We start from the raw sequence: 18,913 nt of genomic DNA, 5'->3' as shown, positions 1-18,913 counted from the left end.
TATTAAATTTACAGCTACTATCGTTTCGGTAAGAGACTCAGCAGTTTCACTTATCCAATATTTGACATACAAAGTTCCATAACAAATACTATTAAATATAAAAAATAATATACCTTGTATTGACTCCATGCTTTTTATCATTTAAATAATATTTTGATTATTTTATTAATATTTTTTGTGCCAAACATTTTGTAATTTTATGTAAAAAAGAAGGATTTAAATTAACGGAAAGATGAATAGGAAAGATAATATTGTGGTGCGAAGTTTTGTTAATGTCTCTGTGGAATAAAAAATATTGTACGATAACATCTTAATTGTGCTCGTGCGAAATGAGGCGGGTCGTTAGTGGTTTAAACAAGCGTGGACGATTAATTAATTTTTTTTCTATTTACATACATTCAATGTGTGTGATCGAGTCGGCTACGCGAACTAACAGTTCCGTACCAAAACAGTGGTTGCTTAAGTGAATTTAGAGATAAGTGGTCGGATATGTCCTCATGTCTCTTCAACCTAATTAATTTCTAATTAACAAACTATGCCGGAGTCGGGGTAAGGCGTGAACGACGTGGGCCAATTACCAAGACTCCTAGGTTAAAGGGGTCCCTTAAAGGGTCCTCTGGTATTCCTTAAGAAACTGTTAAAAAATTGATTTTGATTTAAATAATATAAATAGTTTCTCTCCTTTAATTGCGAATTGTGTATTAATACATTATGTAAGTACATGCTGCTGGTATTCTTGCATCCTTTCACAATGTTTGATTTATGCAGTAGCTCATTTTAATTTTAAAATATATATTTATTAAAGTCCTCAATATAATAAGTAATGTTTATGTAAATTATAATTATTTTTCATTACTATTTACTAAAAACATTTTATTATAAAACTCGAAACCCAAAATTAGTAGGTAGGTACATTTCAATTTGCATGTGCCGTATTTTGCTTTCGTCTGTACCTTTGTATTTTGTACAATGAGTTTTATATGATTATGTTGTCTCATGGTTAAATTTTACTGATCAAAGCTTAGAATCGATCAGCGCTATTCATTGAACAATAAATTATAAACACAATACAACATTAATTCAGTACTGGAGTCAGGTGCAATTGACATATAGACGGCATTCAGCAGGTGAGGCCGCGGCGCGCCGGCCTGCGAGCGCAGAGTAGCCGCGAACTACCAGATTTCGACACCGCGTGCCTATGTCTTTCGCAATAAGAAACACTCCCTAGCGCTCTGGGAGCTATCGGCCGTGACTGAAGGAATCGCGGATTTTTGTGTAAAAAAATACACAATAATACATATACGACCGTCTTTGTATAATTATAATAAATTTATATTATATACAAAGACGATCCGATAGACAAATCTGATCGATATATATATTTTATATCTTCTACATATAAATCTGATCGTTAGTTATGTTGCATGACGAATTCAGTTACAGGTAAAGGTTTCAAGACATCCCTTACAGTTTGTAAGGGATGTCTTAACTATTAATAAATTACATATGAAACAGAAACTTAGAATCTAAACTGGCAAAATAACTCGAGACGTTCGTGAAAGTGTTTGACACACACCTATGACGTCACGTGTCCACAGATACGACCAACCACTTTTTATTTACTTTGCCAAAGAGGTACTAACTATAGAAACTTAATTGTATTACTGACAAATAACATTGTGTAGCACTCGACATTGCTTGCACTCATATTTATTAAATCAAAAATAAAATATTACTTAGTCGTGTAGGTATCACATGGATGCCCTTTTGAATCGTCAAGTTGTATTGAATTATAATGTAAAGCTACAATTATAATTGATTAATTGTTTGTGACGTACAAACAGTGGGTAGGTAGGGGTAGGGGTAGGGGGTATAATCTCATTCACGGTAGCATGCGTAAGCGATCCCGTGACGCCCGCCGAAAAGACGGAGAGGGTACCGCTGGTTTTTAGTGGGTATTCCGGTGTACTTGGGCGCACTCGGCGTCCAGGGCACCGGCGAGTCCCATATACTCCACCCCACTTCACATCACGTGGGGGAAGCGCGTAACGCGTTTTCCAGCGAGAAAAAAAAGAAAAGAAAAAGGGGGTATAATCTCCGGAATTAACGACCCAATTCTAAAAAAGATTCACTGGTAGTAAGCTATATTATTTCTTAGAGCTATAAAATATTTATAACACATAATTTTCTTTAGTAATAAACTGCACCCGCGCGACGCCGGCCGGCCCGCTAGTGAATTAATAATCATCCGCTAGTGAATTAATAATCATACAAGAAAATCGGAACTACGTAATGGCTCGTCTCTAAACATTGACGACGAGCAATTTAACTTTATTTTGTTACTAATGTAACTCGACTTTACTTTTATTTTCGATCAATACTCATACTTTTCAATTCAGAAACACAACAAGCTTTTTAGAAACCACGATTACAATTTAAAAAATAATAAATTACAAATCAACAAATAATTAAATGTTAATTCGATTGTAAATATTCATAATGTCGCTGGAGTTGCACTCTCGTAGAACATAACATTTTGATGCGTGTATTTAAGAAGATTCCTCGTTATCTACGAGGTAGAAAGTTGGGTCGGAAGAGATGACGCAACGTCGCCAGCATGGTATCAGCGGCGCCGGATCGATGTGAAAACTATGCGGTAATTATTATATAACATATTCAATACAATATTTCTCATAGTCACTTCACTTGAAGGTTTTTACCAAGTGCATTAAATATGAACAGAATTTTTACTCGATTACAACAGGGACACAGTCGCACGTCAGTATACAAGTATAGTCTGGGGCCACCATGTAACGTTGTATTGTTAAGCTATTATGTCGCCAAAGTACAGATAATGTCTGTCTGTACTTTACTATATGCAAGTGTAATGCACAAACATACATTGATTATATTCAATTATATATAAGTACCGTTATAATTCAGTAGCTGGTAACTACTGTGTTCTTGCCGGCTCATCTCGGTAGAATCTACATGACACGGTTGTCGCGTTACGTTAAATTGTTAAATGATGTGTATTTATTTATAAATGTATCAACATATTTATTAGGTGGTAGGGCTTCGTGCAAGTCTTTGTAGGTGCCACCGACTTATTCGATATTCTTCCACAGCTTTGGGTGATGGTTACATGTGGCTCATACACCCGTCTCACTTACCTACGTAAAATAATAGGATAGAGGTGTACACAGGTCTACCTACTTATCTATAACAAGAGATCTCTGCTTAAAACCCAAGATTAGTTAGAAATTATTTACATAACTTTATATGGAGGGACAGCATAAACAAAAAAGTTCCTAATAAATAATAAAGACAGTACTTAATACTAAATACAGACTAAAGAACATAAGTTGTATGTTTATAAGACTCCTTTCGTATGATTACTACGGAAAGTGTGAGTTCGTAAAACGAGCATCAAGGACAATAAAAGATTCGTAAAGGAAGTATTTTCTTAAGAAGACACATCAAGCGATTTTTTTCTCATGCATTTAGATACTTTAGAACGCTTAATTACAACTTTTAGTTTTTCTCAATATTAGGGTCATTACCCCACTCTGATGGTAACCTTCGCCCGTAGACATCGGCGCTACAAGAAGTACCTCCTTAGAAGATCAATATGCCATATAACAGAGGATCTACGATGTTTATTAAACATAATTGTATTCTATAAGTTTTTTCAAAATTAAGCAACTACCTATCTGTAATTATTGGACTCGAGCCGCGACTGTAAATTCAAATAAGGTTTTATGTGTCAAAATAAATAAAAACAGTGTATAAAAACTCTTCCAACTAAATAAGTTTTAATTGTAAAAACGAAAGTATTAATTTATTATTCAAGATGAAAGTAACTTTTAAAGATCTAGTTTACGTTAACAACGGGTTTTTATGTTAATCTACGCAGTATGGTAATATATGACCCAGTTGGCTGCGTGTGAAGTTTCCTCTGCCAAGAGGTCGCGGGTTCGCTTCTGTGACGTGAAGTGATTACCGTATAGCTCGTGGCGTGAAATTTTTACCAATATAAATTCAAATTAACTACATTCTTACTACACGCTGAGTTGGTGTGACTGAGCCGTTTATAGGCTGTGTGTATTGTATAGAGCTCATGGCACTCAGGCCGCGAAATTACATTCTAGTGGTTTTTTTTTTTAATATTTAAAAAGTACGTTTACAAGTTTTCTCATTAATAACATTAGTAAACTACTAAACATAAACGTTGTACATACTAAAGTAAATTCTGAGTGGGCGAGTGTATCTATGGGCCCATAGAATTTACACCAAACTCTATTTAACAAATTATTGGTTCGTAAAATTTCCAAAAAAAAATTGTTGCAAAATCGTTGTATAAAATAGTGCTATTTTAAATAACATTTAATAATTATGAAAGTATATAATTCTTCAGTTAATTTTACGCAAAGCTTGATTTATTTTTGAGGAAATTTATTATTAAGTGTTATTTAATGAAATCATATAGAATTATATAATAGAATTGCTTACAACATATAATATAGGTATTCATACTTAAATACATTTTTGAAACAACGTATAAAACTAACAATAATAAAATGGTCTCTCAATCCATTGCAACATTTTTTTATCCGCGTCTGTGGTGTCTCGCTTTAAATAAGACACATTTTATTTTCGCTTACTTCATTGCGATTTCAACAAAACGCTGCGCCGGCGCATCGGCCAAGATGTATTCATTCACACATGCGCTATGTATTGCGACATTACCTAAAAAGCCTCGTTTACATATCTGCTAAAACTGATTTAAATAAATAATGTTTTCAATTTAATTTTATCAGAATAAATATTTTTACACTAATATGATAACTTTAAGACGGAACAATACTCTATATGGTGGTAGAATTAACTTGATAAATACCTACTCATACCTATCTAGATGGGTAACCCATAACGCAATGACGCCCGAACGCCATTTTCAAAAGCATTATCGTAATTGGCGCGTCAGCCGTATGGTTTTTTTTTGCTACAGTGGCGATAATACGTAAGTACCCCATTATCTAACAAAAAAAATGGCCGTACAATCAATATACTTGTGGACATAAACAGTTTGATATTCGTGAAGATATTGGAAAGTAAACATATCGCTTTATTATTCTCAAACAAGCTCTCCATAAATCACAGGTTTTCACCTCCGGTCGCCTGTGAGACCTGACCGGCCTGACCCGTCACTCACGTATCAAATCAAACTCGGGCGTTAGGCTTTCTCACTACAACGTGCGATAAAATGACGATAGATTGCCGTTTTAATTTTATCCAAACTTCAAATTCATCTCTTTTACTATGATTTTTGGTTTATATATTTTTTTCTACTGAATAATAAAGACTCCAGTAATATACATAAACTTTCCTCATAGATATTTAGAATTTATGACAGAGGTTCTAAACACCACGTTCAAAACATCAGCTGACAGTTGAACTGTGTAATGGCGTTCGCCAGTTCCGTGTTCCGATTATTGTATATTTCTATGTAAAGAGAGCGGCGTTATTTGTAGTCGAGTGAAAAAATGTGTGAATCAATGATTTTGACAGATCGTTATTAATTCTCCTCGCCAGACAAAGATTTCCATATTATTATATAAAGTACAAATATATTATTAATATTTATTATATTATTGGACAACATCACATACAATACTCTGATCCCAATGTAAGTAGCTAAAGCACTTGTGTTATGGAAAATCAGACGTAACGAAGGTACCACAAACACCCAGACACAAGACAACATAGAAAACTAATAAACTTTTTCTACATCGACTCGGCCAGGAATCGAACCCGGGACCTCGGAGTGGCGTACCCATGAAAACCGGTGTACACACTAGTCGACCACGGAGGTCGTCAATCAATATATAGTAAAAGTTTTATTTTCGATAATCATTCAATGTACCTTTTATATGTGACCTGGTTATGTGATTTAGAATAAAAGCCAAAATGGCTAGAAACACAAAGATTTTAATCATAAGTAATCCATCTCCTGCTCAATAGTTAGAAGAACAGCGTGAGAACACCTGTCCTCACGCTGTTAAAATAATGATTTCGCTTATAAAAACATTTTCCTTGACCGGTCTTTGTGCATCTGTGTGATATCAGCGTTACTTAACTTATTTTATACGTATATAAAGTACTCTTAGTTTAAAATATTTGTACCTTTTTATTCTGGAGTAAAAATGAATATCTCCTGTCTTGTTATTACAACAATAAATCCTGCAATAAACAATTCAACAAGCGACGACTAGTGAGCGAGTTGTCGACATGTATTCGATAAGAGTAAAAGCTGAGCCGGTGCAACACGTAATTGCAAAGCGAGACACGTCCCGAGATAGGAATTCACATGAACATTTCACGATGAAATTGACGACTTGTTTGAAGTATTTGCTAACTGGTAAATACTCTAAGGCAAGACACTTAGAGTGTAAATAAAATATATTGAAATAAAATAAACACCACCGACCCGGAGGCGATCGTTGAATTCTCAAGGTTTGCTATTATCTAAAATAAATAAATAAATGACGTTAGTTTTGGCGTAACCTCTTGCTTCAGCTTACAATATTTCTACACATTATTTTTATTTAATCTATACCTGTATACTAATACTATAAATATGAAAGTAAAAGTGTCTGTCTCTTTGTTGCTCTTTCACTGCCAACCAATGAAACCAAGTTGATGAAATTGGTATGAATCAACTTGATGTCCAAGGAAGGACATAGGCAACTTTTTTTGCCTAACACATGACAGCCAACTCCTAAAACGCGAGCGAAGACGCGGGCGACAACTAGTTTAATAGAGTTGAAATTTTATCGTTACTTTGAACGTCCCATATTATATTAAATATTGATTTAATTTTGCGATAAAATCCGATGATGTGTGTCGCATCATTATTAAAAGCAAGAAACTCTAAGAAGAAGAAAAAAATTAAAAGCATGAATATATTTTGACAGTGCTGTAATTAAGCTATTGTCAGGAGGAATAGTTAAGCGTCATTACTGTTTTGTAAGCAGCAGTATTAAGCAATGTTTAATTTAAAAGAAGAGCTTAAAGACCATTTCAGTAATCTAATTTATTTTTGTAAACCTACTTACCGAGATCTTGTGTCAACTCCATCAGATAATTGAGTGAGGCAATTTTAATTCATTAATTTAATCTCCCACGATCCACTCTTTAATTCATTTACTTTTGAACGCGACTTGGTCCGCACTCCGCGCGAACTTGGAGCTCCAACTTATTTAGACAACGGAATGTACAGTCTATGTAGGTAATTATAAAATGTACTACCTACTCTGTACGCAATTATTGCCTTAAATTAAGTGAAGCTATTCGTCACTTCGAGTTCCTTCTTTATGATCTAAAACAAAATTATTATTTTATTATTACATTAAATTATATTTATTTTAAACAAGAACGATTTAAAATGAATTAGAGGGATTTTTACTAATAATAATGAACACGCTAATATCAAAACTTACTGATACAAATTGCAATAATTTGTGCATTTATAAGGTAATTTATTGAGGATGTTTATATGATGAGAGGTTTATAGGTACATCTTTCCTAACCTTGACGAGCAGAGTAGTTCCTAACCATAAAAGTGAGCCGAGTCACTAAGGGTTATTAAGTTAATGCGATGTAACTAAGTTATATTCAAATGAATACGCGACTAATGTTTAGCGAGTAAATAAAGATCTCACGATATAAAGGACAATGGTGGTAAATTATTCGTTTGCTGCGATACCGTTGGCAGTGTCACTTTTTCGGGTTTCTTTGTACGAATTGTAATTATACAGTATTGTTCCCTACAAGTAACGGTGAAAAATTTAAGGGCCAAGCTCGACCAAACGACATTTATTATGAATAGACAAACATTATGTTGTTTTTACCACGGGATTGGACAAAGTTTTACATTAATTAACTAAAGGTTTCTGATTCAAAAAATATTATTGGATGCGTGACTATAGCCTATTCCAATAGAAGTAGGAATAAAGATAAACAAACATTAGATTAACGTATTTCATGCGATTTGCTAATAACTCAGCTATGTTGTGCACTACTAAGAGTTTATAATGAATATACTTTTATATATAATACAACACTTTTACACTTAACTATATATTTCCACTTTAATTTGACTTCCAAAATTTCAATAACAGTTTCGTCGACATTTATAACGTTTTTTTGAAAATCCATAGTGAATATCACAGATTAATTAAGGTCTGAGCCGAGATGGCCCAGTCGTTCGAACGCGTGCATCTTAACCGATGATTTCGGGTTCAAACCCAGGCATTACGACTGAATTTTCATATGCTTAATTTGTTTTTATAATTCATCTCGTGCTCGGCGGTGAAGGAAAACATCGTGACCCACACGTGTCTAATTTCAACGAAGTTCTGCTACATGTGTATGAACCCGCATTTGAATATGCTCGCGTTGGAATATGCTCCAAACCTTCTCCTCATAGGGAGAAGATGCCTCAGCCCAGCAGTGGGAAATTTGTAGGCTGTTAATGTAAATGTAATGTGAAATCAAGGTCTCGACTAATGATATTGTGTCCTTTTGTTGTCAGAGGTTTTTATTTGGCTTTTCTCCTCTATGTTCAGAATAGAGTTTATGCATCTACATTGCTCGTAGTTGTAAAAAAAATAAAAACAAATGGAATGAGAAAAAAAAATCTTGTCAACGAACTTAAACTTAAACGAACGAAAAAAAACGTTCGTGTAAATTTTGTTAATAAGGTAGAATAAATGAAGCGTAATATTTTGCCATCGGTATATTGTTTATTTGCGTCGTATTCGCAGCGTTCAAACATTACAAAACTCGGAGCTGCTCTCGCGCATGATAGATCGCTGCGAACAGCGCAACGACAAGTGTATCAAGGCAGTTCAGTTCAACCACTTGCCTCATTGATCAATCGTTGATATGTTGTTGTATTCAAAATATGCAGAGAATTATATTTACATATAGAATTACAATTCAATAAATCTATCAATGTATATTAATCTAATTATACATTCCAGGAATTGATTTATTTGCAATCAAACTTAAAAAAATAGGTGAATCTTGTTACTCTAAATTTTTACTATTGCATCTGAGAGTCTTCTAGGAATTGTATTTAATGTGAAAGTAGGTTTAACTAAGTTCTTCATTCAAAAAATGTCTAGAAAACTTTACTCAAACATACATTACAATCGACTAAATATAGATATATTATATTTCAAAGAACGAATAGCAATCCTTCGAAAGCCTATCATGTCAACATATCTATTATTATTATGGTATAAATATGTGCTGTTTTCAATCTACATTGGGTTAAACACAAACGCAAAAGCGAGAGGTGAGCCGCATTCCAAGCCGCCGTATCTTACGGATCACTATTCGCGACAGCAATTGATTCATTCGTGTTATTTGCAACTAAATGTAAATAAACATCTTCGTGTTACGTAAAGAAATGACGACTGCGACTTCGTATAAATAGAATACAAATATCCGACTAATTGATCTGAAAATCTATTACCTGCGTTTTAATAAAATACGTAAAAATATTTACGAAGATCATACAAGATTAGCGATATATATTGGTAACTATATGTCATGTACAATTTTATTTGTATAGGCACATAGTTGAAAAGTACCACAAATCTTGACTAAGATTTACTTTGCTCTACTTCATACACAATCGCAATAACGAGTTTTACAATATGGCGGATAACGTCTGCAATATTTTATATTATATATTATAGTTTTAGTCATATATTATATAAACTCGGAGCTTGTGGATTATAATGTTACCTATATTGTCAAGATTACGTTTAGGTGGTGGTTCTTTATATTCTTAACTTCTATGCGAACTTTGTTTATTCACCGCCATTTACTAAAACATAAATATCATGGTCATAACATAGTACAGGGCGAAAAGATCGTACAATTTTTTATTTAAAAATATGTCTTAAGAGCTTTTTGAAATGGATAATAAAAACTACTTTCTGATTATACGGTGAAAAAACAACTCCGTTTAGCTAAGTCAACTAAAAAAAAGTCAATCCGTATTTAATTCGAAAATTTGACATAGTTTGAATATATATATAAAAAAAAAACGAAATACCTCAACCATTCGCGGAAATCTATTAATCTTATAGTATCTATAATCAAAATGTTATCTGTGAGCATAAATTTTGAAATGTTATTAAAGTTTATAATTGACGTATCCAATTTACTTTTTTCTAAATAATTAATAACTGGATTAATTTTAAATAAAATAATATTTCCCTTATTTAAAAAGTGACAGATATGATCAGTCCCGCTCACAAATTGTTTTACTAATTTATTACTAATTCAGAGTCGTGATGTTTGGTACATCACTGTATCATTTTGTTACGGTGTAAAAGATGAGTGAGCCAGTGTAATTAAAGTAAAACAGGCACACCGTATAGACAGGCATAAGAAGAGGATATTTCTTTTAATGCCATTGTCAATGGACGAAGGCCTTTGCTCGTCTGGCAAAGTTGAAAAAATATAATAAAAAAAAAAAACAAATGTTTCAAGAGAAATGAACAAACTTTAATACGGAATTCGTTAAGTTTCTAAAATAAATACCTATTATAAAACATGTTTTTCCTATTAAAAAACAGAAACAACATTATTCAAATGTATGTTAGTAAGACGTTTTTTGTCAGTCAGTGTGTCGAGTGTCGACTGTCGACTGAATCAGGAAGTGAGGAGTGAACGCCTGCATTCCATCGTCCTGGCATCAGCTCACGCTAGCCGTGACCGAATCGTTTATCTAACATATGGCCGCACGACTTTATATCTTTATATGATAATGTTATAACGCCTACAGACAATTATGATGATAATTAATTTAATTCTAACTTTCAAAGTTCAGTGCTGTACCTTGCACTTAAATTTTATATAATGTTTAAATAGCAATAAATTAATGAAAGACGTTTATTAATTGAACAATTTTGCTAATGTAATTTGTTTGATCGTATTAATTAGTAGATTTAACTTATACTTGAAACAAAATATCATAATATAATAAAAAAATACGAATTCCTGTACGTGTGTACGTGTGTATTGAATGTTCATTGAAACCTGTAAAACGGCGATTCAAAAGTACTTATATATAGCTTATTTCAGTTTAAGATATTGTATTATATGTCCTAATGATGTAATATTTGATTATTTCCAGCTCGGACGGGTTCCCGTGAGCATGATGGTACCTCAGAGGTATGCGACACTGCCGCTACCGCCGGCGCCCTACGCGCCTCCCCTTTACTATCCCGTGCCAGATGCGGTGAGTGTAGTTAATTCAAATTAAAAAACAATAAGACAAGAGCTATATGTATTTTATAAACGAAACGTGCTTCCAGCGAGTACGGCGACGTCGCTCTCCCCGCGCGGTGCGCACCGAGCGCCGCACGCGTCGCGGCCGCCGAGAGGACGCGCAACTAACTCGGTCCCTGGAGCGCATCCACCGCAAGCGACGCGCTGACAGAGAGCATCCATCCCTGGACGACTTGAAGAGAACTTACACAGGATTGGATAGGTGAGGATTTATTATGAAATAAAATAAGTTTTGGCTTTGAAATATAACTATTTTATATTCACTCAGAACGAGACGGACCGTATATATATGTATATAATAATATATAATATTTATGATCTCGCAGAGCGTACGCGGAGCAGTTCATCGCAGTGTGTGACGAGAGCCGGCACGCGGCGGAGCAGCACGACTCGCTTGCGAGCACAGCCACCGACTCCTCACACTCGCACCACTCGCACTAGCACATACACACAGACACACAAACGTGACTCACACAATCTTCTATCTACGTAATCGTGCTATCAACTAGAGCTGCCAGAACGTTTGACATGACCAGGAATTTGGTACTATTGCTTGATAGCAACAAAAACATATTTGTTACATTAATAAAGTTAATTCCGTTAAATTAGAGGCTTCGTGTGTGCCCTGTAACCGCAATGACATAATATACGGACTATGTTAAAATGAATATAAGCAACTTATAAAAACTTATTACTCCTGACTAAATGTAATAGCAAAAGCAACAAAATATTTATAGTCGATTTCAATGGCAGGAGGAGTAAAGATAAATAAACAGATTTGACCTTGAATTAATCGGGATCTTAAATAATATGAGAAATTAATTGTGGATTCATGGAAAAAATACGTCTTGAATGCCGATGACGTTGTTATTAGAATTTTAGAAGTAAAATTAAAGCGGTTTTAAGTAGCAAAGTTAGTTAGACTATAAATAAAGATACTATTTACAATGCACAATACAGCTGTTATTTACAAATCGCATGACATATGTATTATGTGCATAAGGTTTGTTTATCTCTACTCCTCCGATTGGAATAGGCTATATGTACCTACTAGCCATATTAACATGACAGCTGAAGTCGCGGCTTAGAATTAAATAACTCCGTATTGAAATTTTAATACAATATTAACTATCTATTTATTTAAAATTGAGGCAAAAATGAATTATTATAATTATTAAATTATAAGTTGTAAATATTTTCTTAATGTCGAGCAAAACAAAAATATATTTCTCTTAATTTTTTTATTTATTTTATAGTTTTATATGATATCTATAAGTTTTATTTCTCTTCTATATCAACACGAGCTTACAGTGTAGAGAAGTATAGTAATTATATAAATATTTGATAAGTTAACACACTAATTAATAGTATGGTACCAAACTAAACGGGATAGCTTTATGACTTTAGTTTTATGACTTACTAACTCACTCAAACGTAACTTACTAACTCATGCACAACAATAACTAGTTTCGTTTTATTTATTTTTTTATAATACATTACACAAGTATTCAATTTTATTCGTACTGAACGTATACGTACGTATGGCTTATTTTATCTGTAGTAAAAAATATATATTTTGTTCATGTTAAAATAAATAAAAATTCGTATTTGTAATAGTGACGTAAAAGTAAAAACTTATACTAAATAAATAAAGGTATTCTGTATTTAACTTTTAACCTAAAATAACAGTAATTTTAATTTTTGGGTGTTATGGATAACATGTTTTGATCACCGTAATTAACCCACCCTTACTAACCAATTTGTAAATTTATTCTTTATCGTCAAATATCTGTGTTATTCCATAATTTAAGTTCTTTTTATTTAGTTATATTAATTACGTAGATGTAAAACATTATATCACTAAGATAAATCTGATGGAACAACTTGAAGTAAAAAATAAATAAATAAGACGTTTAATGTCATGCCTTTGCCTTTTCCTCAAAGGGAGAGGAGGCCTTAGCCCAGCAGTGGGAAATTTACAAGCTGTTAATGTTAATGTCATGCCTTGACTTGTTGGCAAAAAAAAATTACAAAAACAATTTGACTACGATCACTATTCTCTGTACTTGAAATTATTGTATTTTTGAAGTGAAAATTATTTCTAGTTCGTATACGTGATATATCAAATTAAATCTCTCCTGACACGGAGTACTTGTACTTACTGGTTATAATTAAAAAATAATTTACATTTTATATAATTTTGATGCTCAATTTGCATAATTGAATAGATTATAAACATCGACCACCATTATAATAAAATGTTTTATATCTGCATATAGCGTAAGTTAGAATAAAATGTATATTTGAACTCAAGTCCAATGTACCTAACCGGTGCCAAATTCTCGTCGAAAACGACATAATTGGTTTGTAAATAGCTAACACATCTAAATTTGCTCAATTTGCATTATTTAATTTAGATCTTAAATAACTCTTAGTGTAATGTATCAATCATTAATATTCATTTGTTTTCGTTACCACTTTCGTTATTTCGACAACACAACACGTTTCTGAAGTAACGTAACTTTTTTGAGCGAGTCGCGTATTTTACTGAGATTATTTAGCTAAATAAGGGAAGTAGAAGTTTCATTGTAAATATATTTTTAGTTTTATATACTTACGTAGGTAAATATATCTTTCAATGTTATATATATTATTATCAAAATATTGGATAATTATTAATTGGAGGAGAAACTTTTTTATAATATTTAGTCTGTTTATAATTAACAATTGTAAGTCTAGATGATTCCATTTAGTCCTTCGATACTAGTTATTATTATTATATAGTATATAGAGGAACGCTATTATTTAATGTAAAATTTACTGCTTGTAAAGTAAATAAATATATTTTTAATAATGTTTTCTTTTATTTCATAACTTCATTTAAATAGAGTATTCGTCATGGCCGTTAAAAAAAAAAGTTTTCTAATGAATATTTTTTTCTTTTTGTTGACTTTATTTTGATATAATAAGCACATATTAAGTAAATAGCTTTATTTATTAAGGAAAGTTACATTAAAACTCGTTATCGCTGAGCGCCGACGTCCTGCCCGGGTGAGCGCTCGTCAGCCTCAGTTCACTTTCAGAGGAGCTGCCCAGTGAACCCTCTGAACCTTCTTCTCCTGTACATAGATATTACTGTTGGCTACCTCTTGTACCTTTGTGAGTATTATTAATACTTAGTATTTATTTTAGGCAAACACTTCTATTAAATCACATACACGAACAAAATTAAGTACCTACGTTGTTTCTTGATACATTTATTACTAAACTTTTTCGGTAAACTTACGTATTTACTACAATATTTTAATGAATCACAATTCGTTATTAGGTTTCAAGGTTAGTTAAATGATTGCGTAATGTCTACTAAACATAAAACTGGAATATTTATAGAGTAAACATAAAATATCGTCATTTCTTATAACGTTGCAAAGTGTACAAAATCTAATATAAATGTGGACGTATAAAGTGAAAAAGGTCTCACTGTGCACGAGGTCGGCGTAGTCGTCGACGCCGGCCAGCGTGCGCGTGGCGGGGCGCGCGGCGGGGCGCGAGGCGGGGCGCGGCCGCGACCAGCGCCCGCCGGCCTCGCCTGCGCACGCGCGGTTGTGCGTTATACTTTTATTTTTAACATAAGGGTCTGGGTAGGTACTAGGCGATACTGTCCAATTGTCGTGTTCCAAATGGAAGGGCGAGGGGGCCAGTGGAACTGGAACAAGACTATAACAACGTCCGTTGGGGGTGGTTACTTACCATCTGTGCTTTACTGTGGTTCTGTGGTTCGCCTTTTTACTAAAAAAAGGCACATACAAACTTACAAACCAGAGGAAGTAATTTGTCCATTGAATCCTTGGTCATATTTGTTGTATCGATATAAATAGTTATATATATACATTAGTACACGAGTAAGTTGGTTAAGTGTTGGTTAGTCTGTATACCACTGTATACAACTTTAAGGTGCTTTGGGACGACTATGGGTTATTTTCCAACAAGTGCAACACAATATTTTTGGAAAGTTTCCATATTACTTACTATTTATTTAAAAATTTGATCATATACTGTTCGATTAAATCCCTTATATTTTAAAATACTTTAAGTTACTTTCGCATTTATAATATTTGAATAGATAATAATTGAAAATGGATATACCATAAATCTGTGCATCAGACAGATCAGTGTCGGAGCTGGATCGGTCCAATTCCTCGAGGGACTCCCGAGCTTGCATGCTCCCAAACGCGTGTCTTGCGTCGGGACCAGTTCCTTAAAAAAAATGGACATCTTATGTAGTTCAATACTTCATTATAAAATGAAAATGATTATAAAATATTATTACCAAGCATTATATATAGCATATGAAGTATATCATCCAATAATGTGTCCTATCCTATCTTATTTTTCGAGACACTCAAGAAGATCGCGGTTTTTTACGGTACAGGGCATGATAAGAATTCGAAACATCTATTAAGGACTTAAGCACTTAGAGGAAATAAATTACCAGCGGTCTTGATTCGGAGCCTAGTCCTAGGTCTAGTAGCTGGGCGCGGCTGCTTTGCAGGCTCCTTGCCTTCATCACTGGATTCCATATCATCTGAAAGATAAAATATGTTAACAATCATTTTTACAATAAAAATATTGTTATTTACGCATTGTTTTTACTTATAACATAGATGCGCGGACTAGCCAATGGCCACCTGGTGGTAATAAGAGCTCACCACCATCTATAGACATTGGCGTTGTAAGCAATTTTAACCATTCCTTACATCGCCAATGTGCCACCAACCTTGGGAGCTAAGATGTCATTGTTATGTCCCTTGGATGGCTGGCATGACACTGGCTAACTTACCTTTTAAACCGGGGCACAACAGTACTAAGTATTGTTTTGGGGTAGAATAATCCATAATTACCTAACAACAAGAAAAATATGAAAGAAGCAAAAATAACCAGAGTCGCTGAGTTTCCCAAGAACATCTTCGGCTTCATATTTATGGATTAATTGCATTATCGCCGCTTGTTGTTCTTCCGCTGCCTGAAAATAAAAAAAAAAAACTGCTGGGATATTGAAAAGTTAAAGGTAAATCTATAGAAGTTGTTAAGATTAAATGAACATTTACCATTATCTCCAAAAATTAACACAACATAATATACATATACATAAACTATCGATATATGCGATCTAATAGTTTCATTTGAAATAAGAATACAAGTGCATATATAAGAAATAAATTAACTTTGCCTCAAACAAAATGCGGCTGGCGCTCAATCGATACATTGTTTTATCCTCATATTGAGAATTATCTTAATTCCTCTGACAAACCTCAGCCTGAGCAGTCTCTAACAAACTGAGCTGATGTTTTAGCGCCTCCACGCAGCGGTATCGCACCACGTACTGCTCCCACAGCTGTTCTATTTCCCCTTCCAGGGCTGTTAGCTCGCTTTGATATGCAGGTCTAAAATTGACAAATTTTGTCAAAAAATGTGATTCCTGCTTGACCTATAAGTATGATCATAATGGTAAGGCTATATTAAAAGAAGAGATTTAGAGAATACGAACTCTTCAAACTATAAAATATGTGCTTCATGATATTGCCTGCTAAAATAATACTAAAAATATACTTTATTCAAGAACGATTTTACGAGAACTTTCGAATCCTCATTGTAAAGAACTGTATTAATTTATAACTGTTAAATTGAATTATAGCTACTACCGGTCCGAAAAGTAGATTCTACCGAGCAGAACTGACAATAAACTGAGTAGTTATTATAGATTCATTGTTTCTAGGATAATTAATTTCTTACTTGATCTTTTGCACGGTATGCAACCTCTTCTCCGCCCGCTGTAGCTCCGCCCGGCGGCGCTCCAGCTTAGCGTCGAGCGCCGCCTCGCTGGACGCCACGTTGTCTATCTGCTCGCGCACGGCGGCCACCTGACCGGCCACTGACTCCACCGCACGATTAAGAGCTGCCTCCAATGAGGACATGTCCAAAGGACGAGACAGTGCTTTGTCGCGTTGCTCCTTTTATAAGATAATATTTACCTTTTAAATTACCAGATAAGGTTTTAGTAATTCCATTTGTATATATTTCTCTAGTAGGTAAGGAGCATTAGCAGTATTAATTAGCAAGTTTCTTGATGACTTTGCGCAAGCCGCATCTGAGTTGCTATGTAATGTTACCTAAATGTACATAAATACCGTACCTTATTTTCTGGTTCCTTAGCCAACAGATCGTAGAGGAAAGCTCCTTGAGCTGTGATATCCGTTGCCAATCCTCGAGCTTGCTTCACTTCTCCGACCTGCCAATAAGCCAACGTTGGTAAAACGTCGAAGTTGGTACACAACCACATTTAATGTATAGAATACTTACTCTGGTACTAATATCATACACTAATGGATTTGAGTCACTGTGTTGATCGTCTTGGTTTGGGGTATCTAGAGCCGAACGTAGAAGATTGGCGACTTTAAGAAGTTCGCGCACAGCCCATCCATCTGCCCCATAAATCTTTTTACCGTTGAGCTTAAGATTAGCTCGTGAGTGCTAGAATAGAAACAATAGATTAAAGATTTTAGCCATAGAAAAATCGCTCCGTTTAGGTACTCGACTTCAAAATAAGAAATGAAAAAAAAAACAGTTATGGTTAGAACTATATGAAGTCGTTACATATTAAGAACTATGCATATTAGGCTTACTAACAAACAGTTCAGTAGCATGTGTAACCATAGCGACCCGTAGTTCAACTGAATCCTTCCCACCAGCCAATGTTGCGTCTGGTTCGATTCTCGCAGCAAGCCATCTCAAACAGGACTCTACCAGCTCCCAATTAGGGTTACGGAAACTTTCCAAGGATATTTGACGAGGAAAGCCTAGAGCTCGCATTGCTTCGCTGAAATCTGAAAATATTTGTTGCTAGATATAGTAACGCTTTTCAACACACAACAACATCACAATATAAAATATAAGTCAGGCAATGTGCAGTCAGGTGATATGGTCCAGTGAATAGAAAGCCTGGATCTTTACCTAAGATCGTGGGTTCTAACCTGGAAAAAAAATAGCGATACTAAAATTTCATGCGTTTAGTTTTTGTTTATAATATATGTCATGTTTAAAAAACCTTCCAGGACTTAAAACTTAAGCAACAAAGGGGATGGTATGATAAAGATATGATCTAAATCTTACCGGTATAATAATAATTAAATTGCCATTGGACATGACGTACGAATACTTACTTCTCAAATCTCTGTACGACATTTTTATTGCAAAATATCCCTATTAAATCTTATCTAGAAAGTAGTATAAATAGACTTGACTAACTAGGTTGTTTATTTAGCGTTTCTATGGTAACAGATTCGACTATGCTTCTTATGGTGTTGCCAGAATAAGCTCAATAGCTGGAAGCAAGGAATACGTCATTTATAATTTTTATAAACATTGAGATTAACTTATAATCATCTTCAATAAAAGAGGAAGTTCTCAAGTTCTCTGGTCTCTATATATTCATTTGTTATGTAAGTCGCGTTTAGCTTTTATGTTCATGATCCTTTAGGAG

General features: G+C 34.1%; 2 protein-coding genes across 3 annotated transcripts in view; one reads left to right on the top strand and one right to left on the bottom strand.

Annotated features, from left to right (window-relative positions):
* The window catches only part of LOC113393799 (uncharacterized), a 52,927-nt gene extending 40,979 nt beyond the window's left edge, over positions 1-11,948 (top strand). The window contains exons 5-7 of one of the 2 annotated variants that reach the window (XM_026630863.2): positions 11,219-11,323; positions 11,400-11,575; positions 11,700-11,948. In XM_026630863.2, coding sequence (XP_026486648.1) covers positions 11,219-11,323; positions 11,400-11,575; positions 11,700-11,814 — 396 coding nt within the window. In that variant the 3' untranslated portion in view covers positions 11,815-11,948. The remainder of the gene's footprint in view (positions 1-11,218; positions 11,324-11,399; positions 11,576-11,699) is intronic. The other variant, XM_026630862.2, reaches the window with a different exon arrangement.
* Positions 11,949-14,385: 2,437 nt separating this feature from the next.
* Positions 14,386-18,688, bottom strand: LOC113393809 (clusterin-associated protein 1). The gene is made up of 11 exons (XM_026630878.2): positions 18,594-18,688; positions 18,061-18,257; positions 17,734-17,904; positions 17,567-17,662; positions 17,167-17,384; positions 16,685-16,817; positions 16,312-16,396; positions 15,866-15,958; positions 15,520-15,630; positions 14,855-14,962; positions 14,386-14,492 (listed from the first exon to the last, which is right to left on the bottom strand). Exons 1-11 carry the CDS (start codon positions 18,613-18,615, stop codon positions 14,386-14,388), a joined length of 1,341 nt encoding a protein of 446 aa, XP_026486663.2. The 5' UTR covers positions 18,616-18,688.
* Positions 18,689-18,913: the final 225 nt, after the last annotated feature.

The sequence above is a fragment of the Vanessa tameamea genome, chromosome 9, assembly GCF_037043105.1.
Source record: "Vanessa tameamea isolate UH-Manoa-2023 chromosome 9, ilVanTame1 primary haplotype, whole genome shotgun sequence".
Lineage (NCBI taxonomy): Eukaryota > Metazoa > Arthropoda > Insecta > Lepidoptera > Nymphalidae > Vanessa > Vanessa tameamea.
The sequence above is the reverse complement of the archived record's forward strand: the minus strand, read 5'-3'. Positions and strand labels throughout refer to the sequence as shown.